This window comes from Alosa alosa, chromosome 1, assembly GCF_017589495.1.
Source record: "Alosa alosa isolate M-15738 ecotype Scorff River chromosome 1, AALO_Geno_1.1, whole genome shotgun sequence".
In the NCBI taxonomy this organism is placed as follows: domain Eukaryota; kingdom Metazoa; phylum Chordata; class Actinopteri; order Clupeiformes; family Clupeidae; genus Alosa; species Alosa alosa.
The window spans coordinates 24,092,818-24,118,047 of record NC_063189.1 but is presented as its reverse complement, the minus strand read 5'-3'; the positions used below and the strand labels follow the sequence as shown (position 1 = coordinate 24,118,047).

Here is a 25,230-nt window from a genome sequence, read left to right as displayed (position 1 = left end):
ATGATATTATAACACAATAGCAGTAGTTACTAACATTTTAAACAGAAATTCACTGCTCACACATTAGCACCTTGACACCAAACCAAATCTTATTTGCAGAGTAAGTAAACATGCGTATCTTCCCGAGGACCAGCCTCCCCCTGCACTGAGTATGCTGAGTTGGGCAGGTTATGTAAGGGATAATGGGCGACACGGTGGTCTGTTCACAGAAGTTAATGCACGGTCGAGGTTGTAAAATGGCCCCGACGCGAACCTCGTAAGGTAATACATTTCAGGCCTTGCTGACAGGAACTTAATGGTTTGTATTGACTGTTTCCCCCTTTACCGGAATGCAGGATGACTAATGGCTGATGAATTCCCAGCTGATTCTGTCATCTCCAGCCATCAGAGGCATTCTCTAACAGATTTAATAAAAAAATCCTGGATGTTAGATGCAGTTGGATCTGTACACTTCATCTACATTTTTCATGGGATAAATATTTGTATCTGTATACTTCATCTTCATCTTCACTGGATAAATGTTTGCCTCATCGCACTAGTGTTCCTGTAATCAAAACATGTTTTCAGCACAGTTTGTGTAGAATGGCCAAGGGGAACATCGGATGGAATTTGGCACGCATGTTTTTAAGTCACTGTGTCCCAAATGAATAGCAAAACAAGTGTGAAAAGCACACTCCATCATTTGCTCCCCACATATGATCTTTTTCAGACTTACAGTGTACTTACAGCAAGCTTGCAGTGTTCTTTCTGACATATTACACTCTGGAGCAGGTCATTTCTAAATTAAGTCATTTCCATTTTTTTTTTTTTTTTCTAACTGGCTTTTGTGGTTGTGTGCTGTTTCAACCATTGAACAGGAAATGAGAAGAATGGGTATTCCAGCTCTTACACTATCAAGGGCAAAGGAAGAATAATTACCCATGAGGGCATCGGTGACACATTTTGATCAATATCTGATTATTCCAGCACCACAAAAGATAGTTAATGCATAAGATATACAGTATTCATGTGCTGACTTCCATATATTCATACAAATAAAAAATAATCAGAGACCCTAACAATACAAGATATTGTGACAGTGTGTCATTTGTCAATACAATATCCCATAATATTGTCATTCAGTCCATGAACTTCAAAAAGATTAATGAGTGTTCCATTTTTCATTAATTTTATATTCACCCCATCCTAATCAATTAAACATTTGCACTCCACTTGTCTATCATGGGTGTACTCACAAGAATACATTATGACAGTCAAGCTCTAAAAATAATCTCCAAATGGGACCTATTTGAGGAGGCAACTGGGCATTTGTTCTTACCTCACAGGGCTTCACGGGGACACATAGTAATCATGACCACAACAAATATCTTGTGTGGAGACAAGGCATCATGCTAAAGTTCTCATTAGGTCACCCCAAGCATAAATAATAAATTACATGACTAAACTACAGTTTAGCCTATTGCAATTGCACCACGCATGTGATTGCACATGCGCCTTGGGTCTGAATTCAGTTTTTGCGTGTGGGCGAGATAGCTCGGGGAGGTCCGTGTGTGCTGAGCACGCTGGTGCATCACAGTTCAGCCTGATTGACCAGTTGGTTAGCAGGACAGCCATGCGGGGGCCGAGTGTCCTGAGGTTCTTCCTAGGAATTCCCTTCTGTGGCCCCCCTGCATTAATTCCACTAATTACCACCATGATAATATATGATGTTACCATGGTAATAATAATAATTATCACCCACAGTAGTGTGCTCAGTTCACTGACATAATTCTTGTTCACATATTGTGCTCAGTTCAGTCAATAAAGGTCACATTTGGTTAGCATACACTTTCTTATATACTTTTGCAGGGTTAAGAGGCATGATTTGTTTAAAATGTAAAATGATGATCAATCAAGAATGGTTTGAACTTTCTAACTTGTTTCATATTTCATGAATTTCATGCCATTCTTTATAAACTACTGTATTTCTTACCACTTCTAGTAATTATTTATCAGGATCATCTCAAAGCATTCCACATTTTCGCAATCTGAATATTTCATAGAGAATCCTAATCCAACTGAATAAAAATAGATTTGGGGGAGTCCAAAGCTAAGCTCATGGGATCACAGTCTCATGGGGCTGAAGCTAGTGATTTGAGGATAAATCACAGCAAGCCGCTTTGCTCTAAAAGACTCCCCCTCCTCCTCTTACTTCCACTGCCCTCATCCTATTGGCTGGGTGTTGTGATGTCACAGGCCAGTCTACAGTATAAAAAGACAGTTTCTCATGCTTCTCAGGCAGAAACAAAGTAATCCACTCACTCACACACACATAGACAATCAAGCACTCTTGCCTGTGATCAGCAGCACACAGCATCTCAATCTGACACAATGTGCCGGGGACTGGAATCTCTACCATCTGCTTGCTTGGAGAGGTATGTTTTCTGCCATTTTTGTGTACGTTTAATTTTCATATACTGTTACGTCTTTGCACTCAAGTCTCAATCCTGCACATTTTTTTTTTAAAACATATGGTATAATAATGATCGATTGCTTGTCTACTCTTTAGGGCAAAGGAACTGAAATCTCGTTTGGGAAGTCTTCTTCATAAAAAACAGATGGGCCTAATTGGACAGAAAGCTGACATGCAAAGGTAAGAAAATTAAGATATAAAAAAATGACTTAATATTAATAGTTATCAAGCAAAGGTATTACCTAACAAGTTTCTATTTGATGATACTCATGGACTATAAACATTGACTTTTCAGGCAGATAGTTGTAGCTTCTCTGAGATGGAAGGAGTCATTTCAAGAGCTTCTACAAGACAAACGTGAGTATTGCAGCTAATTTACTGTAGCTGCACTGAAAATAATGAATTGGTCTTTTTTCTTTGGAATACTACTTGGCAGCATTTACATGAAGTCTAACATACTTCCTTTCCCTCTGCCTCCTCACAGAAATCCTGCATGCCTTCCAGGCGTTTCTAATGTCAGAGTACAGTGAGGAGAACCTGGCTTTCTACCTGGCATGTGAAGACTACACGACCACCCAGTCGCCCTCCAAACTGCCTGCTAAAGCTAAAAAGATTTACGATGAATTTATCATCTGTGATGCTCCAAGAGAGGTAATTGTCTTTTTAATGACACACCTACTACATACACAATTGTATGTCTTGCATGCTGCATCTTATCTAAACTGTAAGACATACAGTACAACACACATCACCAGTAACTGATAGTATGACTGGATGACAGTTTTAAAAGAGTACACTCTACTCACCCCTGCACTGCCAAACAATTAAAACATGTTTTCTTTTCTCTCAATCAGGTGAATCTTGACCATGAGACTAAAATCATCACTGTGAAGAACCTGGAAAACCCCAACACCTCCTGTTTTGACCTGGCCAGGAGCAAGATCTACTCCCTGATGGAGAAAGACTGCTACCCACGCTTCCTCAAATCCGTGGCCTGCCAGGAGCTCAGCCGCCAGCTGGCCGGTTAACCCACCTCCACCAGGCGGAGATAGAGAAGCACAACAGATTAAAAAAACAGACGTGGTTTAAGCAGAAAGCTCTCCACCCACAACTGGAACTCCTCACTGGTTGGGGCAACTTCATGGCCATAAGCTATGAAGAGGCACCAGTTATCAATCTCAGGAACAGTCGGGCGGCCCCACAGAGCTGAGTGTGCTGTTTGACCACTACTGGCCTTCACAGGAGGGCTGGAGAGCACACATGCACCTGGAGGGACTGACTGGAAAAGTAAACTGAGGAGTGCTGACAATGTTCCCTCCTGGAACAGGAGAGTGTAGAGCACAAGGACAGAGTGAGAGCCACTCAGCTGACCCCCAGCACGGGCAGCGCAGCCTCATTTGAAGGGATCAATCTCCCTATTTATTTATTTATGCAGTTTGAACTGTCGGCTCCTTGCCACCTATTTATTATTGTTATTGGAAGATGAATGTGGTATTTATTATGTTATTTATGTGCCTCAAAATGTGATCTTGCTTGTTTTTATGGAAAAATGAAAGACATTTTGAGCTGTGAAGAATAAAATACACACTGCAACAGATTGTGAGTTGTGCTTATTATGCAAAGTTGAATGTTTACTGTGTTTATAAAAAGTTGCCTCATTTTTATATCCGATAAGCCATTAGCCATTATTAATTATTAACATGATAACATTATTAACATGATTAACAATTAGCCATTGTTAGCTTGAACAAAATCAGAATGAAATCAGAAGGAAAGAATAACCAATGCCAACTCTCGTCTATTTGTCCAAACATTTCTTTTGTTCTGTCATCACCTTACTTGGCCTGATTTAGTGTTTTGTGATGAGAAAAGGCTTGTTCAGCATCAACCTCAAGCAGACATGGCTAAATGGCATACACGAGAAAGCAGTCAGCGGCTGAAACAAACAGCTTTTACTGGCATATTAAACGAGATTAAGATGTTTTTCAAGGGAAACACCAGTGAGTGGGGGCAGGTCTCCATGGAGACTGATCACCCACTCAACGCCTCTTCAGTTCTTGTTTATCTCTCATAACAGGAGTCATCTCGTCACAAGAAAATGGAGAGGTGTGTGGGGAGGGGATGAGAGAGAGGGGGGAGTGAGAGGGAGAATAGGTCCCCAGCATGAGTCATCAATAAGAAGATTGCTGATGCCCAGGTTGCATGTCTCAACCTGCATGTATACCACCCTGAGGACTCCTCCACACTGCTCTATGTGTCCATTCAGCACAGTGTGGAGTGTCCATTTGACGTGATAAGGGGAAGACTGAACCTTTTCATAAGGTTGATGATGTCAAAGCCCCATAGCTCCTCAGTGGGCAGCACACGGCTTTGCTTTATCAAAACATAATACTGTTTTCTGCTGTTGTGCAACCTGAACACGACTGACCCTCCTAAAACAATACTATTGGCTGAAAGGGGTAAAAGGTGTAAAATGTTCTTCATGAGAAGAGAACATCAGTGAGATGATACAAAGTTATTGCATAACCAATGAACTTGCAATGAACTAGTAAGTAGTGCTTACTATTGTTTAGGCTGAAATATACTGTATATGTCTGGTTCTCCATTAAACTGTAAGCAGCTTTCTAGATGTTCTCTTTACATTACTGCTGAACAAAGACACCTCAGCTGTGTCTAGTAACCATCATTCAAATGAATTGGGTCAAATTTCCAACCACTGTGCACACATTAGACAAGTGATTCTCAACATTTTTTTAAAAAATCCCCCCTGACCTCGTCATGATTGTCTTGTCGGCACTGATCATAAAGTTGGAATATATTCAGTTGATCACATTAAGTTTTAAAGGTGAACACCAGCCTGTGTGATATGACGAATGATGTCAATGGCCAAGCATCAAAGCTTATCAAACATTGCTGTGAACATCTGGGAATGGTGTCCATCATAATAACAGTGCCATACAAGGTGACTGAATTCTCACCTGACAGGGTTTGTCAGTGTTTTCCCTTAGCAGGATCTGTTTGGCTTCTCGTGGATTTAATGGAACTCACCGTAATCCCTTTGTATGACGTCCCATCATTTTCTAGATACCTCTTTTGAGGGATAGAGATAAGTAAATGAACAGGCTGTGAAAAGAGATGGAAGGCTGGTTTCAAGAGGCCACACTGGCTTGTTCCCGTATAACCTGTGGAGACATAAAATTAATGAATGGGGTAGTAGATAAGCATTGATATGAAATAAAGGACCTACTGTATACAATGCAGTTACATACGGCACATGGCTACCCCCTGTGTATGAATCGTAAGAGGACGATCCATATGGTATAACAATAATGATATAAAAGCGCTATTTTTGCAGTAGGGACACACATAGTTTGAACATATCCTGTGGATATCCAGTAGCTTGTTGACCAGATTGTGCACTGAGGTTGTGATCCATGGACATTGTAGATTTCATTTTTGTACAGCAACCTTTTACAACATCCCATGTTTTGCCCCCTGGATAATTAAGTTTTTATCATCTAAGAAGGCCTTAGAAGACCCTGATGGATGGCACAAGATGGATAAGATACAGTACAGTGCAACTAAAAAGTTTTCAGACCTTTTCAAGTTTCCCACATTTTGTTATGTTTCAGACTCATCTTAAAATCGATTCAATTCATTTTTTTCTCATAAATCTACACACAATACTCAACCACACAACACTCCACAAAAAAGCCGGTGTTTGGAGTATTTATAAATATATACATTTATAAAAAATAAAAAACTGAAATATCCTTTTACATTCAGACCTTTTGTTATGAGAGCCTTGAGATGCTTCTACAACTTGATTGGAGTTCACTTGTGCTTAAATGAATTCACTGAACATTATTAGGAGAGGCACACATCTCTTTATATACGGTCTCACAGTTGATGTAGTATGTCAGAGTGAAAACCAAGCTATGAGGTCGAGAGAATTGTCCGTAGACCTGTGAGACATACTCTCTGGGCATGGTTGTGGCAACCCGCTGATTAAGTTGTTTTGATATGCCAACATGGTTTCCAACACAGGAGGGAAAATATTTGCTCCAGCTGAGAGGTGTAAAAAAGTTCATATTCAGTGGCTGCTGCTCTCCTCTGCTGTGCCCTGACCTGTTCCACAGGTGATGCATTTCTCAGGACTAAGCTGATGTTAACTTGCATTAGGTTACCATAGCAGTACTTGAGCAGATTTCAGAGTGACACAAACCAGTGTGAAATAACAAAGCCTTTAGTCCTCGGCAGGCCCAGCAAGTGCAGTGACAGCACGTTTGGTGACAGTCTGTTTCGACTTATTTCAAAATGTGAACTTGCTTTGGGTCAAGGTGCACTTCTACCATCTCACATTGTAGAGTGCACCTATTTATAGAAGCCATATTTATTTTGAAATTGCTGACGCAGATTATGTCTTGACATCTCACAAAGCGAAGCCCCGGGAAGTGTCAAACCTTGCCAAAAAAGAGGTGTCAGCTGGAGGCACGCGCTCACTGGGTGCCAGAGGCGTCACACAAACACTGGCTGCAGCACTGCAGCGCAGTTCACTGGGGCTAGCAGCAGAAAATTCAGCTGTACGTTTCCAAATGTGGTTTTTAGATTTTGTATGCAACCTAAAAAATATAGGCCTATTCTGTTTTGTAAAAATAAAACAGTATGAGACTGGCCTAAGGAAAGTCTTATATCATTAGTCTAGGCTATGTTGGACATAACTTAAAGCAGTCAAAGCAAAGTAAAATATATTGTGTATACTGCGCTAGTTGGTTTACAAAATAACATGCTTATGAAAGTGAGAAAATTTTAAAAAGAAGAATATTTGGTATAACTGGCAATGATGAAACACACTCTGCTGTTGATTTTAACGTGTCAAAGTTTTATCTATTGCAACCTGTAGACCTGTAGACATTTGCCCTTATTTATTGTATTCAAATAGAGAAATAAAGGAAATTGTGAATGGTCTCATTCTAAACAGATTATTGTGCCTTGCGAGTTTCACACCTCTAGATGGCAGTGTTCACCTAGAGTTGACCTAGAGTTGTTCATTTCTGTATTCCAACCACGGACAATGCTCGTGCGTCTCCATCAGCCCTCCTTAAATCCGTGATACTCCAATAGGAACAGGTGGAATTCCTCTCAGATGCACGTCGGGGTGAATTATTACTTTACGTACGAAACGATGCACCAGGACGCAGTGTTATGATTCTGACAGAAGGATTCTCGGGCTATCATCGACGCTAATTTGATTTATTCGGTGACTCTGGATGCTTTATTCTATTAGGTTGAATTGAATGAATATGAATGAGTGAATCAGATGGACCATTTCAGAGAAAGCAACAGTAATTCTTCAACGTCTCAACCTTTGTCTTGTTTCTGAATGATGATGGTGACTTATGGGCAAAGATCTTTGCTCTGTCTTTGGGCTTGAAAGAATCCAGCTTTCAGGTGAAACTTTTCAGTGTCCACAATGCCGGAGAAAACAAGGTACAATTTGGTGGATGATGCGCAAGACCTCAGGATTCCGATGCACGACGAGGACGCATTCAAGCACGGCGTGATGTTTGAAGTGAAGGTAAAGTCCCTGTATATTCTGGTGATGCTTTGAAACTGAAATGTATCTTCTAAGTTACCTAGCCTAAGTTGCTTGTTTTATGTATGTACATTGTTCTAGTCGCTCTTACAAAATTGGAACATATGGGCCAATGTGTCTCTCCTTTTTTTTTGTTTATCTTCAAAGTATATTGGCAGCTTGGACGTTGTGAGACCCAATAACCGGATGGACATACTGGCAGCTATGAGAAGAATACGTGTAAGCCATACATTTTCTGAATAAATACGCATACAATCTCACCTTTCCAAGTTGCTTCACACACCCTTGACTAATATAATTTTAATGGCTTAATTGAGTAAAGGAAAACTGTTTGTTAGGAAACACATCTGTAACATAATCCAGCTATCTGGCTTATTGCAATTCTAAAAACATCATTCCCAGTAGAACATCAGTGCTGAGTTACACCTCAAATCATTGGACAATATCAGTCGTTCACTGAGATTAGTGTTAAATAGGTGTAGACATTTGAAAGCAGAAGACTGGGTCTAACACTGTAGTTTGCCATGGTTTTGTACATTGGATGTTTCACCTTAAAGATATAGCCTCGTCATTCAACTATGCTTGTGAAGCTTCATCCAGTTCAAAAATCAATCTCAATAGGAGATATTTTAGGGCAGGGAATGTCAAAGACAGAAACAGAGTCATTCCCCATCCCACAAAAAATATTAGAGACAGATAAGACTTGCTTGTCCTGCCGCAGGAGTGGTCTGTAATATTTAAAATGCTCTTTGGCTGTCTCTGATGTGAAAGAGCCTTTGATAATGCACCTCACACTTGGGATGTAAGTTGTCAGGTCCAGTTTGTTGTCCTGTGATGTGAGAGTGCTTTTTAACATGTGAAATTGAAATAGCATCAGTGGCATGCTCATGCATACTGCCTCTGATATCTGGCTGATGGTGGGGGGGCAGACTTCGCTTGGAAGAGCCAGAAAAACATCTCTGTGAGTGAGGCCACTTTGTACTGTGAGCCTCTGCCAAATCTTGTAAGCATTTGCTTACTCCCCTGTGAATTTCTTGTTTGCTTATGTTTACTGTTTTGCTGCAGACCAAGGCAGTGACAGGCAGCAGACACATCTGTTTATGTTCAGTTTGATCCACTGTGGTTTTAAAATGATCTGAGCCTATTTTGTCTGTGGTGTTTCAGAGACAGTTGACACACATGAACCACATAGAACCTAGTTACTGATCAAAGTAGGCTTTCTTTTAGACTAGTCCAAAAGCATTCTTTGATCACATGATTCTGAACGTATATGGGTTGCTTAAGAGTAATTGTAACTTGAAAGTTGTACCCGTTGCACAATTAACTGCAAGTATATTAGCATGTGTGATCATATTTATATTAATATTGCACCATAATTCTATCTGTTTATCAATCTGATTTGATATGATATCTCTCTCTTGAATGTATATTGTGTTCTGGGATATTGTTTAGACATGAAATGTGTAATGAGCAAAGCATTACATTTTTATTTGTTTTTCTCACAGTATGAATTCAAAGTGAAAAACATTAAGAAGAAGAAAGTCAGTTTAATGGTGGCTGTAGATGGAGTCAAGGTCATGTTTCAGACAAAAAAAAAGGTAAGGAAAGTTTTAATTTTAGGCCTGAAGTGGAAGTGTTCCTGAGGCAGATAACCATTGTCTTAACAGACATAACAAACAGATTCATTTCCACAGCATCTCAGTGGACATCACTAATGAATGCAACCTAAACGTAAGAGTTTGAGCCATGTTATTTTAATGTGATTAATGTCATAGTGGTTTCTAACAGATGAAAGACAGGACATGGGATGACAGCCACCACATAACTCTGATCCAGGATCCTATCTACAGGTAGGCTATGCACTGTAGGTCACACATATATAGCAGGAGTAGCCTAGTCCTAAAGTATCAATGTCAGATGCCAAATCTGTTCAGTCAAAAGCTAATTAAAATGCCCCATTATAGAGATTTTCCAGAAACATCACATCATTTACTGAGCTGGTTGACATTTGTCTACTATTGGATGACCATTAAATTATAAAGTCAAATGATCACTAAGGACAAGGCACTCAGGGGGGAAGGGAGAAAAAGGCTGAACAGAGAGCAGATGTAATCATACTGGTTGTTTCCATGGAGATCATTATCTGTTGGCATTCACTGAGTTTTCCCTTTCACTCAGGATTTTCTATGTCTCTCATGACTCTCAAGATCTGAAAATCTTCAGCTATATAGCACGAGATGGCCAGAGCAAAGTGTTCCGTTGCAACGTCTTTAAATGTAAGAGAAAGGTAATGCAGTTCTCATGGTGGTCTTCTAAACTTTGACTCCTGTCATGTAATGGTAATTTATACCGATACAGTTAGTTAATCCTAGATCTAATCCTAGAAGTTGTTTGTGTGGTAGATAATGTAGCCACAGAACATCCCTCCCATCCCCCACTGAAATGGTTAGTATTTATTTCTAATTCAATATTTCCTTTAGGCAAATTATAGCATATTCACCCCTGTCCATACAGTTTACATAAATACTTATGGAACACATGACATATAAAGAGCTCACACCAGACATATATGGAACTCTTAGATAACATGACTTTACAGTGCTGGAGGTGACATGGTGCCACAAGCTTGATGTGATAGGCTACTCATTTGATGATGCAAAAGGCCCTCTGATATAATAGACCCTCCTATTTCCTCAAATTGTTATCTTTAAATGGGTCATTGACAAAAAAAGGCTTTTAAAAATGTGTTTTCAAAATAATCTTTAAAATGAACACAATGCATTATTTTAAGTTGGAAGAAAGTGCTTAAATAAGTCTTAATGGCTGCACAACATTTACATGAGTTTTAATACTTTTTTAGACTGTATTTGTAATTTCACCACAAAATGTCAGGTGGCGCAACCACTTCTTTTTTTGCGCAGCACTTTTTTTTTGGTAAGTATACCTGAGAGTGACTACAGTGCTTAACACATTATTATTTTGTAGTTGACCTTGGTATTAAAAGTAACTTATGAATACTTTATCGTAGAGGGTGGGTATTTTGGTTATCCAACATCCAACTTTACATGTAAAATGTTACTAAATACTTTACAATAGAATAGAATAATTAGGTACAACACATTTTACAACCAATTGTTCACATTAATCTACTATTTCTTAGTTTAAATTCATATTTTACCTGGTTGCACCACCTGATGATGCGGTTGCACCACCTGACGTTTGCTACTAGTTTCAAATTAGGCATCTTCTTTCTATAATTTCTCTATAAAATATTTCCTTTAGGCAAATTATAGGTTTTAGCATATTCACCCATGTCCATACAGTTTACATAAATACTTATGGAACACATGACATATAAAGAGCTCACACCAGACATATATGGAACTCTTAGATAACATGACTTTACAGTGCTGGAGGTGACATGGTGCCACAAGCTTGATGTGATGGGCTACTCATTTGATGATGCAAAAGGCCCTCTGATGTAATAGACCCCCCTATTTCCTCAAATTGTTATCTTTATATGGGTCATTGACAAAAAAGGCTTTTAAAAATGTGTTTTCAAAATAATCTTTAAAATGAACACAATGCATTATTTTAAGTTGGAAGAAAGTGCTTAAATAAGTCTTAATGGCTGCACAACATTTACATGAGTTTTAATACTTTTTTAGACTGTATTTGTAATTTCACCACAAAATGTCAGGTGGCGCAACCACTTCTATTTTTGCGCAGCACTTTTTTTGGTAAGTATACCTGAGAGTGACTACTATTTCTTAGTTTAAATTCATATTTTACCTGGTTGCACCACCTGATGATGTGGTTGCACCACCTGACGTTTGCTACTAGTTTCAAATTAGGCATCTTCTTGGACACCTATATAACCTTTTGACTTTGCTAGGAAGTTTGACTTTGCTAGAAAAAATCCATTCGATTTTCCAATACAATAAAGAGTTTTATATTAAAGTAATTTTATCTTAGTTTTACATTGGTTGTACCACCTGACATGTAAACCTGACAAGTCCAACTATGAAGAGAAAATAGCTATTTATTTATTTATTAACATTTGAGAGAGATTTACAAACTTTTCACTCATCAGTAAAGGTCACTTGTAAATAAAAAAAAATATATAGAATTTTTATGATAAACAGAAAATATGTTTAAATTATACAGGTTTTATAGAATAAAATAATTGAAACCAAAGTAATGGATTCGGACACCAAAATCTGCATGTCACGTCATTGACCCATATGGGAAGTAAAAATCAATATGAGTTCATCATTTATTTATCTTAGGAATTAATTATAGGCTAGGTGTGAATATTCTGTAGGAATGTGCAGGCCTAATGGCCTAATGGTTTTTTCTTTATACACAAAGACACTGAAAAGAACACAGTTAGAAAATCAGTTCACAGCCAGGAACCCTCAGATATACCAAAGACAAACTGCCGAATTTCTCCAAGAGCCTGAATAGAAATATAAGACCATGATAAGGGAAAGACCAACCAGATGAGAAATGTCTTTGTCCTCGTCACCTTTGAAATGGGCCAATCCATCAGAGTGACAGAGCGCTCTTATTGTGGCATGGTCAAATGCACGTCACGACTTTCTTAGCCAGCAGTAGTGCCACAGCTGACTCTCTGGTCCCTTCCCCCACCCCTACACAAACCTACACAAATGCAAACCTATTTGGGACCCCACTCATACCCCACACACATCCCAAACATGATTCATTTGGTTAAACGTTTTAACCACATTGCTGCCACAGAAACCAATCTGTTCACCTGCTTTCTATTTTAAATGTCAGAGATTTTCTGGTAAGTGAATAGTGTATAGTGCTTGAATGTACTACAGCTTCTGGCCTGTATTTGCCATGTTCCCTGTGTTATGGTGTCCCACTCCTCTTCCTTTGTGTGTGTCATCTCCTGCCATATCAGAGTCAAGCCATGGAGATTGTGCGGACTGTTGGTCAGGCTTTTGAGGTTTGCCACAAGCTGAGTCTGGATGACGCTGACGGGCAGAACATATTAGGTGATCCATATCATCCTTCCCTCAATTATTGATTAATTAATGTAATTTTCATCCTTGAACAGATTTACCGGTTTAAGTTATTTAAGACAATCATTCTCCCTTTTTCACAGAAAGGCATATGTGGTTGAGGAAGTGTTACCTTCGGCCCTGTTTTGGCAATCAGAAACGGATGGTCATAGGCTCAAATTTTATAGACATTAAGGGCCCTATTTTGGTGATCTAAAACCCAGCGCATAGCGCATTCTTATCAAGACTCAAAGCGTATTCCTATTGTACACTCAAATTTATGTTCGAATGACTGAATAAAAATCCTAAGGATATTTATCCTGCAGAGGAGTTGCTGCTTACATCTCGTAACAGTGTATCCTCAGCTGTGCTTTATATGCGCCTTTAGCTATAGACCAGGTTTTTCTTGGTCAGTGGCGTAATCATTTTTAAGGGTGTACAACAGTGATTTTTGGATCATGCGCCAGACCACACCATATGTCACCAATTACTACACTCCTGGGCGCAAGGTTTATTAAAAGTGGAGCGCAATGCGAGAAATTCCTCACTTTATTGAGTTAAGATAAGAATAAGCCTTGCACCAGGTGCACGAGATGAATGTGAATGTGCCTCAAAAACATCCTGTGTTTAGGCATGAATGTGTGTCAGCCCATGAGCCCAAACAAGCTGTTTTCTGAATGACCATCTGTCTCAAAGGCTCTTTGCATGGCTTACAGATGTAAATGTTAAGAAAGATAAAGGGCACATTTTTGAGCTACTGTAGCCTGTAATAACCCAGAAGTCAGCCATGAGAGAAGCCTCTGGATGAGAGAAGCCTCTGGAGGTTTCTTTTACAGAGGACCTCATAACCTCTGAGAGTAAGTTTCAACTCTGTTGGCATCTGCTACAGGTGGCCTCACATATGACAAAACTTGGCCCCACTTATAACTCTTTCTCCTGGCTTCCACCCTCAGCTTGGATGGAGAAGACAGAGGAAGAAGGGGACCCTGTGTCTGCGAGCACATCAGGGGACTCCAGCCGTAGTGTGAAGGACCTCAAGAAGGAGAAGAAGGTAGTTTTCATCTATAAAATACTACTGAAATGTGTTTCTGTGTTCTGGGTGAACAAATATGGATTAAACAAATCAAAACAAAATCTCTCTTTTAAATGAGTTAGCATCATCTTTCAAGCATAGAGTAAAATCATGTTTTTGCCCCCTGAAATGACCAACAGGGGTCAGATATGAGCATTAGACTGAACTGCTCTGATGGTTCTTATATCAAAATACACTGATATGCCCTACATTAACATAGCCTTAAAAGTGTAATATTGTAGCCTTAGACTATGGTATTGGGAACCATACATAAATCTGAAGTAATTTTGATACCACACAGGGTAGCAGTTTTTGTGGAATAACTCAAGACTGCTGTGCCAAAGTTGGTGTTTCTCTCTCTCACTCAGTGAATAATGTCAAAGCAAAATTGTAATGCTACACCCACACACACACACACACCAGCACAAACTGTTAAAGACTAGACGTACTGTATAGCAGTGCATAATATGACCAGTATACTTTGTGGTCAAAGCTGATGTGCAATGTGGATATGGACACGTGTTTGGGTGTCACAAAAATATACTTGGCCTCTTATTGCAGACCTGTCCTAATGAGGCAGAGCGCAGAAGTTTGTACAGACATAAAATGTTGGTGAATAACACTGTGTACAGACACTGTGGATGATGAAATTTCACATAATTTTTCACTGTGTGTAGACTGTATACAGATTGTATTTGCATATAGTTTCTTGTGCAAACATGAGCAATAGTCATGACTGCCACTAGTGAGAAAGAGTACACATAGAGTTTCAGGAGTGGGGGATGAAGTAGAGGATGTTGCGATGTGAAAATTGAGATGTCGAAATGTATTTTCTGCTGAGAGAAGGCAGGACTGTGACACACACACACACACACACACACACACACACAGAAAGAAGCACACATGCACACAGAAGCAAACACACTTGAGAGAATGTGGAGGACTGAGCAGGTGTTACATTCTGTACCGCTATGCGGTAAATCTAGTTTGAACCATTGTTTGATGATGTAGTGGCTGTGGTGTTACAGTGTAATGGTGTTACTCTACATGTGACAATTTTGTGACCTTGAAGTGAGGATGAGCTTTGGAATACGTACATTATAACCAATTTTGTATTTATTAATGTATTTTGTAAAACATACATATACATACATACATACATACATACATACAAACATACAAACATACATGAACTGCATTGTATAGAGGAAATAAGTACTCAATCTGTCAACATTTCTTTTAGTAAGTATATTTCCAATTCCTCTAATGACAAGACATTTTGAGTGAAGTAGTTTTACTTAAAGAAATACACACATATAAAATAATATTACAGTCTGTTATGTGTAATTACATGATTTTAGTATCCAATATTAAACATCATAATTTATAGTAATGGTAATTATTATGTAACAACATAGCATCAAAGTTTTATTAGTATTTTGTTTAAGTTAAATATACTGTATGCACCCACCTAATCCACATAAAATGAGACTACAGTATAGTACATGAACTACATTAGGCAATATATGTTCATTCCATTTCAGCACTACATCTAATCACTGGTGAGATGAGTAGCTGCAACTCAAGTTAGAACAGCAAGACAGTCACACCATCCCATCTATCTGGCTCTATATGATGACACACTTATCAGCACACTAACTAAAATACACGCACATTGCATATAAACACAAAAGCTCATGTGTGTATGTGTACAACATACACATCTACATATACCAGACAACATACACACACACCCACACACACATGTACCCCACAACAACATACAGTATGTTGCATGTTCCCATACTTACATACATATACTCCACAATACTCACACAGACCATACATCCTAACAACAGACTCAAACTTAAAACTACAACACACTGCTACAATTTTGAAACACTCTCACACACAGAGATGCACATACAGTACAGAAACGCACACACACCTCAGTGATTACAGCAGCTGGCACAGGAAGTTTCTCCTCACAGTCCCTGTGCACCAAGTTCCCTGTGTTGCGGTCCATTGCTGCACAGTGATGAAGTGGGCATATCTCCTGCCCCTCCCCCACTGCCCACTGATGGTACACCAGATCTGCACCACTCAACCAGAGCCAGTTCCCTGCCAGGAAGCGAAGCCCCATCCACACATGCGTCGTTGTGGCATCCTGGACCACCCTATGGGTCAGCTTTTGGTTGTCATCATCCTTGATGCTGGCCAGGTCTCCACCTTACCCCCGGCAGTGCAGCAGAGCTTCCTCCCAGCTAGAGGGCGCTGTCACCACCCTCAGCTTCTTCATCAAGCAGAAGAACGGGCAGCGGTGTGAGCACGGCAGGTCATACCACAACCCTTCATGCATCACCACACAGTCCTCATTGGTGTCCTTGTAGTTGTTGGGCTCCGTTTCCATCCAGTAATGGAGTTCGGCGCTGGAGCCGTAAGGCCACCTCCAGGGGTCGTTGGACAGGCCAATCCAGAACTCACCGGCAAAGCTGGCAAACCTGCGATGAAGATGAGCATTCTCATTGGCGTTGCGGATGGTGACCAGATGCATGTTTTTGTTCCTGCATGCCTCGTTGGCTTTGTGCCAGCTGCGAGGGGTCTCACTCAGTTCCAGTACCTGCTCGTGTGTGCACACAAACCAGTGGTTCTCATGACACAACCCATCCCTCCATCCCCCATCAGAGGCCATCAGCCCACAGAACAGCCGCGTATGCCAGTTGGTATAGTCGAGTTCCCCCCGACTCTCCTCACCCTCCACCCAGGTCCAGCCTCCAGACCGTTTATACAGCCCCATACAGTGTGGGGTATCTGGCCACTGGGTTTGGTGGCAGCGTTTTTGAAAGTAGCCAGTCTGTGCCCATTGCTTTCACAGTGAGTCTTTGCGTCTGACCACATCTTTTTGTCTGAGATGATGTTGTATGTCCCCTCATCAATCTGGCAGATGAACGGTCATTCCGTCCGACAGTCCAGGTTCACCCACAGTCCATCCATTGTCACTGCAGCACAGTCCCCTTTCTCACGGCTCCAGTTGTAGTAGGCAGGTTTGCTGCCAGTGCTCCATGTCCAGTTCTGAGGTCCGAGATAGAGACCAATCCAGGCGACCTGTATTATGCCTAGGCTCTGGATTTCCTGGTGGTCAGCTTGGGTTAGGATGGAGGACAGGTCAACATGATGTTCCTGGCAGTACCTCACCCCGAGTTAGAGCTTTGTCCACAAATATGTGGGCTCTCCCTTGAGGATGGTTCTGCTGGGCACACACACATAGACATGCCAGCAGTAGCAGCAGTAGCGATGGCAATACAATCTGTTTGGACTAAGTGACATAGAGTCTGTTCAGACTTCTGCTGGTGTTATGGTGTTACATTCCTGGCCCTGCCTAGTGGTATTTGGAAGGCAAATCCCAGGTAATCTTTCACCTTTTCAAGACTGAATTAAAAACCAGTGGGCCAGCCAGGCTTTACATATGTGAGTCTGTTCTTCATGCCTGGTGCCTAAGGTCACTCTAACAGTCTTATTTTACATACAGTATGTAAACTTTGTATTCTGAGGAGCCCCACTTTACAAATGTAAGCCTTGTTAGGTTTGGAATGTCTGGAACATAATGCCTCAAAGGAGCCAATGCAGTATCAGATAGAGGGCAGGGCAGCCGTGGCCCACTGGTTAGCACTTCGGACTTGTAACTGGAGGGTTGCCGGTTCAAACCCCCACCAGTAGGCATGGCTGAAGTGCCCTTGAGCAAGGCACCTAACCCCTCACTGCTCTCCGAGCGCCGCTGTTGTTGCAGGCAGCTCACTGCGCCGGGATTAGTGTGTGCTTCACCTCACTGTGTGTTCACTGTGTGCTGAGTGTGTTTCACTAATTCACAGATTATGTCACTACATCTGAATGATAACTGATGATTCAAGTATTGTAAAATGTTTTTGATAACATACAAAGACCAGATGGGTAAAAAATAGACTTTCTATTTTCTCTCATTCTCTCCTGGGGCCCACTATAACACTGTTTCACTAGTTCACATTCCTGAATTTGCATAAAGACATAAAAGCATAATACATAAAAGCATAATAGAAAACCATGTTTGGCGAAGTCTCTGGCCATGGTCCTGAAGGGCTTTCGCTGAATCGTGCCGGAGTAGGCACTGCGCAGGCAGGAGTCGGCAGGATTCCGCCATACACCCCCTTATTCTTTAACTATGGGAGACGGGAGGCGTAAGGGGAAGTGGTGGGTTGCGAGCGGAGTAACACCGATGCTGCAACTTCGACAGGTAGACTGCGAATAAATAACCTGACTGATTGAAGGAGGCGTGGCAAATTCCGTCACGCTCCTCCGCATTTGAAGATCCCTATGGCCAGATCCACGCTGAGAAAAAAATCAATGGGAGTGCACGAGGTGCGCTAACCTCAGATCAAAGATTTGATCTGATATATGAGTGATAGGCATCGGAGGACCACCGGCCGAGAGTTTTGAGGGCTTGATCGGACAGACCGTTATTTGCCGCAGTGGTGGCTGCACCAATCCTAAAAGAATGAGTTGAGTAACGGTCTGCTGGGATTCCGACTTGCGTTAGAACAACTTTGAGCTGCATTTGAAACCAGAAACAAGTGACGGAGCGTCCGTCGTCTGTAGCAAAGGGGGGATCTAATGGGGATGCGATAGAGGAACGACTTGAATTAAGACAGCCAGGGGCGCCTGTCGTCTATGGTAGAAGGAGATCTAATGATGATGCAAATGCCAATCTATGAGTTGACATTCAAAACAGCAAACTTGTTTGGCAAGATCCCTAACCAGGGTGAAGGAGTGCTTAGCAGATTGGTCAGACCACCAGCGGTGGTGGTGGCTGTACCAATCCTAAAATAATGGGAAGCTTGAGGGCCAACTTAACATGCATGCACTTAACACATAACATGCACTTAACGTGAACACATAACATGCACTTAACGTGCAGGGCAATGAGCTTGCAATTGCAGAACTCTGGGTCAGTGCAGGGGAGTACAGCTTGTAGTAACAGAGCTTGGGGTCAGTGCAGGGGAGTACAGCTTGCAGTAGCAGAGCTCGGGATCAGTGCAGTGGGAATAGAGGACTGATGTAGTTGCTGATGCTCATGGCATGTGATTCGAAAATTTGTGAGTGATTCATAAAGCTAACATTCCAAATTACAATCTACTGTACAATTCTGCTGTTTGGCAAGATCCCTAGCCTGGGACATGGAGTGCTTTGCAGGAATCATGCAGGAGTGTACTGTGCTGGCAGGAATCAAGCAGGATCCATGTGATCACCCCAAAAAATGCAACCCAATTGAAAAGACCCTGGCTAGGACCATGTAGGCTATAGATAAGGTGACATGAAAGGTATCTAAGGCACCTGGAGTATTTGAGCAAGTGCTCGAGTAGACCGTTATTTGCCTGAATGAAACCTAAAACGGTCTGTGCCAATACCAATATGCGTTGGTAGATATCCGAGTTGCCCTTAAAACCAATGAGGGTTACATGTGCAAAAAAAATGTAATATATGCTATAAGGGGAACTTAGACATTACAAAGCATGTACACATGGTCTGAATATAAGGATATTTACTGAAAGGTGATAAATGGGTGTTACAGGTTTCTACTTTGCTGTATTAAGTTTGTAGAGAACACTGAGCTACCTAGCATTATAATAGCCGATCTAGAGAATAAATAGGAACCTGTAGCAAACATTTTAATAGAGGCAGTTTGCATTCAAGAGCATGAGAAGAAATTTAGAGAATGAGAGCAAGCGGCTAGGCTGGAGTAGGTTAGGCATTGACATGAAGATTAGTGAAGAGCCTGAAAAGCCATCTTGAAGCTAAACTGATTAATGGATGTTAAGAAACCCATGCTTGGCAGAGTCTATGGCTCAGCCAAATTGCTCTGGGGGGATCGTGCAGGAGTCATTGTGCAGGCAGGAGTCAGCAGGATCCGTGTATACAACCCAAAGATGAGGGCAACTAAGGCACCTTAAAAAACGAAGCAAAAGGGTTTGTAAAGAGCAAAACATGTAGAGCAGAAAGAGAAACTAAAGATTCAATAATGTCCATAGATTGACCTGGGTGTGATCTGGAAAACATTGTTCCCACAGAATTAAATTCCAATTGTGGTGGTTGGTTTGCAGAATTAACTTGAATGGAACAGTTTTTAACAAATTAGCACAGCGTGGTTATGATGCTAACCAGATTTAAGCACAATTTAGTACAACCTGGAAAATCATTCTGTGGTGGTCAATGTTGATATTGTGGTAGGCCGCTACAAATAAGTCAATGTATGGGAAACACTGGGTGACCCCATGGGTGGTGGCACCAATCCAGGGAAAGAGGGGTGAGGGAGAACCAGGGACGCGGTCCCTGGCTTGGGAAGAGACACGGGCACGAACGCGGTTCGCGCCGGTGGGAGATGATGGGGAAAGGGGAAAGGTAGAGACGCGGTCGCTACAGGGGAGGGGAAGGAGGTTGCACAGCACCCAGGGTCTGCAAAGCGCAATTTCACCTTCACCAAAGAACCACGAAGGACAGACTGGAACTGAAGCCTGATTTATCAGAAATGTCACGTCTATCTAACATGGCCGCTTACAATGTTCAAGTGTGATTCACGGGATATTTAGCCTACACTGACTTCAGTTCACCCTATGCCTCCAGACAAGCAGTATCGGCTACTCCGTGAGCCTGTAACTATTAACACACCCAATGCGACCGAAAAGTTGTTAGCTAAAAACAGGCACATAGCAAAACAAGTGCCTTCATCTAGTAGGCTATAGCACTACATGTTTGTGACATGTATCTCAACATTCAGCAGGAACGAGTGGGCTTTACAAACAGCTCTAATACAAAGCGACAAGATAAGAACTACCTCCCTCCAGTAGTTTCCCACACAACCTAGACCATGAAGGTCTGTAACAGATAATGGGCAGCAAGTTCTGCTTGAGACAAGAGAGCAAACCGGTAGTCACTGCGAGCGGAGTAACACCGATGCTGCAACTGAACTTCGGCAGGTGGATTGAAGGAAGCGTGGCAAATTCCGTCACGCTCCTCCCGAACTTCCGTTTGTAAGATGCCATTTACAATGCATGTATTAGAATCACTCTATTAAGGTCTTACATTACTAGTCGCAGATGTTTGTTTTTAGAGTTTTTCTCATGTTCTCGGCTGCTGCAGGAGGGTAGGTCAGGAAGTGTACAGGGTGTGGAAGCTGTGAGGCGTTTGATAAAAGTGGTACAGCTGTAGTAGATAATCTGAGGTAAAAAAGACATTTTTGATCATCACTAGACAAGCTGTGTGTGTGTGTCTGTGTGTGTGTGTCTGTGTGATGGAAAGTCAAGGTTTTTGTTGACTATGTCATATGTCCAGACCAGACTTATAAAAGGTTTCATCAATTATGCAGATAGAAACGTAACTATGTTGTATACTTCATTTGGCAACTGGAAAAGGAAAAAAATTACTCTCTCTCTCACACACACACACACACACACACATCAGCCTGCTGCAGCAGGCTCTAGATAGCTCAGCATGAATTTTTAATGTATGTGTTGATGTTTTACAAGTTTCACTCCAGGGTGTGCTTTGATGTCATCTTGTTAATCATTGACCACCATGCCAGTGTTGTGCATGACTATAATAGATTGTGGCTGATACACAGTTGGTCAATATATCTGAAATGTAGCCCACTGTAAGCAGCATGCTAGAAAAGGCCTGATAAACTTGGAGAATATATACAGCAACATACAACATAAAAACATTGCAGACCAATATATTGGTCATACTGTGATACTGTGTCATAAGCCTTTTCAGCTTTTTCAAAGCAAAGTAAAAAAACTGTTTTTCCTCCCACCACATCTATGTAATGCACTAATAACACAGCACTCCAAATCTCCATGTCAGGGGCAGCTATTCAGTAGGGAAAGAAAAGGTGCTCACAGAACAATACAATCTATTGCAGGATGCGGCGGTCACCACGGAAACCCCAGGAGGACGGGCCCAGTGGGGCGGCCTGGCAGCGGAGGAGGAAGCCCTGTCAGTAGAGCACCACATCCAGCTGCTGCAGAGGCAGCTGCTGCAGCAGGAGCAGAAGACCCAGGCAGCCAGCTCCCAGGCAGGGCCACCCCTCCTTCTCTCTCACCAGCATGCTACAAGTGAAAGCTACACTGTAGACATTTCATACATCAAAATGGAGGTGGCAGCTGTTCTCTGCTCTTTGGATGAATAGTCACGTTAGGATGTTTTGATAGTGGCTGCTGGCTTGTGACAGCTGTCAGGGTGTTGTAAAGGCTTTTAATGTTTGTGAATACATGCAACATTAATAATGAGGACTAGACAGCACAACAGAACCTACGGATAATTCTTCAAAATATTCTTCAAAAGTGTTACTAATAAACACTAGCAGACATTGTAGAATAAGTTATTATGGTGAATGTCTGGAAGCATATGTTTGTAAGGGCTTGTGTTTGTTTCTCTGTGTGTGTGTGTGTGTGTGTGTGTGTGTGTGTGTTTGCTTTTACATTGTTTGTGGTGTACCGGACTATGCAAAGCCATGTGCATTTTGGTGCATGCTGTACCCATACATCTGCATGCAGTACGGCATGTGCTGATTAATGTATGCATCAGGCGTCGTGTTCCCTACGAGCTCCGTCAGGGCGAGGCCATCTGCTGACGGACTCTCTGGGTCAACTCTCCCAGGTGGCGCTGCTCCAGCAGCAGGTACAGGTGGAGGTGGCCGCCAGGGCGGAGGCCCAGGGCCGGGCGGAGCAGCTGCTGCTTCAGAACGCTGAGCTCCTGCAGCACCTCTCGCTGCTGGTCAAACACGTGCAGGAGCTGGAGCTCCGTGTGTCCGCACGCTCCCCTCGTGAGTCTGACTGCGTGTCTGCGTGCCTCTCTCTCTCTCTCACTATTTCTCTTTCTCTCTCTTTCTTTCTCTCTCTCTCTATCTATCTATTTCTCTATATCTCTATTTCTCTCTCTCACTATTTCTGTCTTTCTCTCTCACTTTCTCTCTCTCTCTCTCTCTCTCTCTCATTACACAGTCAGAATGGCCCTGGCCACACAGAGGCTAGCTAGCCGCCCTGTCATTTCAGAGGTATTCATCAGAGGATCTGACAAGGGACGGTTGACTGTGATGTTGTGTTGCATCATTCTGGGTTAACTCTGAAGCAGATTTTATTTTCAGCTTAAGACACACATCTATTTTGTCTCAAACAAACCTCACTACACAGTTAGACAAGACATTCTATAGTGAATTAGAAGAATTAGAAGTGAATTAGTCCAAACTGTAAACTGGTCTTTATAGTAGTCACATCAAGCATTTTACTGTAATGGTTCTTTAATAAAAAAAAATCAGTATAGTCCCCATATCACTCATATTAGTGTGCAGTATTTGATAGCTGATAGTCTTAACGGTCTAACACCCTTATCACACTCTCTTCTCCAGTGGGCTCACAGGACAGCCTTCTCGAGATCGCTCTCCGTCCCACCATGCCATCTGTGTCCCGGGGCGTAACCTCAGCCTACCCCTCTGCCCTCATGCAGGACAGCGTGCTGGGAGTGGACACCTGTCCCATCCAGCTGCAGAACTTCCACTTCCTCCCGGGCCAAAACCAGCAAGATCACAAGGACGAGGACCAGGACCAAGACCACGACTCTGGTCAGGGGGATGTCGAGGAAGTGTCCCCGGTAGAGGGCTCCCCCCGGAGGGAAGAGTTCCTTTTCGCTGGCCTCGAGGTCCGGGGCTTCAGGGAGTCGGGCATCGCCTCAGAGTACGAGTCCAACACGGACGAGAGCGATGAGCGCGACAGCTGGGGTCAGGGCGAGGGGTCCATGCTTCTCCTGAGCGAGCTGAAGGAGGAGGCAGCGCCCCCTACAGGGAGGGGGGATGTGTGAGCGGAGAGGAGACCGCAGACACCCAGCAACACAACTGCTCTGAGAGATCTATACAGTTGCATTTCCATTTATTAATTTGTTCTGACACTATTTGTTTCCAAGCAACAACTGAAGCAGTGTAGCTTAATGTAAAGAACGTGTAAGATATCAGCCTCAGTGTACTTTCTCAGTCTCTCATTCTTTAATGTCAAGGGTTAATCAAATGCCAACATGTCAGACCCACAAATAAACATAAAAATGCATCTGCTGACATTTTACTGTGCTGTGCCCACTGTGAGCCGCTATCCCTGTGGTGCTTCTCCCTCTCAGGGCCTCACTCTCTCTGAGGCAATGCATGATAGATCACATTGTTAAAGATCATTGTTCTTACTTTGATACATCATTAGCGGACTGTTTCATGTTTCTGTGCTGATTGCATTAGAGTATCATTGTATTGAATAACACTGTATTTTACAGACTGTACAGTATGTCAAAATTGTAACTCCTCTTGCCAGCCAATTCTTTGTCCTTGTCTGTGTTCACAATTTGATCTGCCTCTGTGTCATTTCCTGTCACTGTCCTGATATTAACGGTCTGATAACAGTTCAGTATGATTACTGGAGAATTACTGTAGCATGCATCAGAATGTCTCACTGTTATTTGAGTTTCAGAGTTATCGGGATCCAAAAAGCTGTTCAGTGCTGGGTAAAAGTTACCCCTTCCCTGTTAATATGTGTCTGCACAGACCCATGTGTTGTAGTTGATTGCTTCTAATGAACATTTCCCTGAATAAAATGTTTTTTGTTGCTTATTTGTGTCCATCTGGTGTATTCTAGATTAACTTTGATCATAATTATTATTTGCTCAAACTAAATATTATTCAGTGTCTCCTCAATTGTCTGAATGAATCTGAAACTGAATGTTAATTAGGTTAGGTTCTTTATTGTCCCAAGGGGATAATCTTTTTCACACATCAGAGGTTTCAAGCAGCATGTAATATTATATTGCCATGAGGTTTAGGAAGTAAATTATAATGATCAGTTTTCAGATTATATAGTAAAAAGAGGGGGGAAATACCAGTTTACATCACAGATCATAAGTAGCAGTTGCTTGCAGTTGTTCCGTGGTAGTATTGTCAATTGATAATACCTTTAAACTGACATATTTAACTGGATATTTAAGATTGAGGATTAACACTTTTTAGTGTCAGCATTGTCTG

General features: G+C 41.8%; 2 protein-coding genes across 2 annotated transcripts; both read left to right on the top strand.

Moving 5' to 3' along the window:
* Positions 1-2,271: 2,271 nt before the first annotated feature.
* Positions 2,272-4,049, top strand: rgs5b (regulator of G protein signaling 5b). The gene is made up of 5 exons (XM_048239212.1): positions 2,272-2,414; positions 2,549-2,632; positions 2,748-2,809; positions 2,937-3,103; positions 3,307-4,049. The coding sequence occupies exons 1-5, from the start codon at positions 2,371-2,373 to the stop codon at positions 3,478-3,480; spliced, it is 531 nt and encodes a 176-aa protein (XP_048095169.1). The 5' UTR covers positions 2,272-2,370; the 3' UTR covers positions 3,481-4,049.
* A 3,523-nt stretch (positions 4,050-7,572) lies between these two features.
* On the top strand, positions 7,573-24,822 carry nos1apb (nitric oxide synthase 1 (neuronal) adaptor protein b). Its single transcript, XM_048238766.1, has 10 exons — positions 7,573-8,030; positions 8,196-8,267; positions 9,554-9,646; positions 9,837-9,898; positions 10,227-10,335; positions 12,979-13,072; positions 14,032-14,129; positions 22,099-22,251; positions 22,836-23,001; positions 23,584-24,822. Exons 1-10 carry the CDS (start codon positions 7,926-7,928, stop codon positions 24,030-24,032), a joined length of 1,401 nt encoding a protein of 466 aa, XP_048094723.1. The 5' UTR covers positions 7,573-7,925; the 3' UTR covers positions 24,033-24,822.
* Positions 24,823-25,230: the final 408 nt, after the last annotated feature.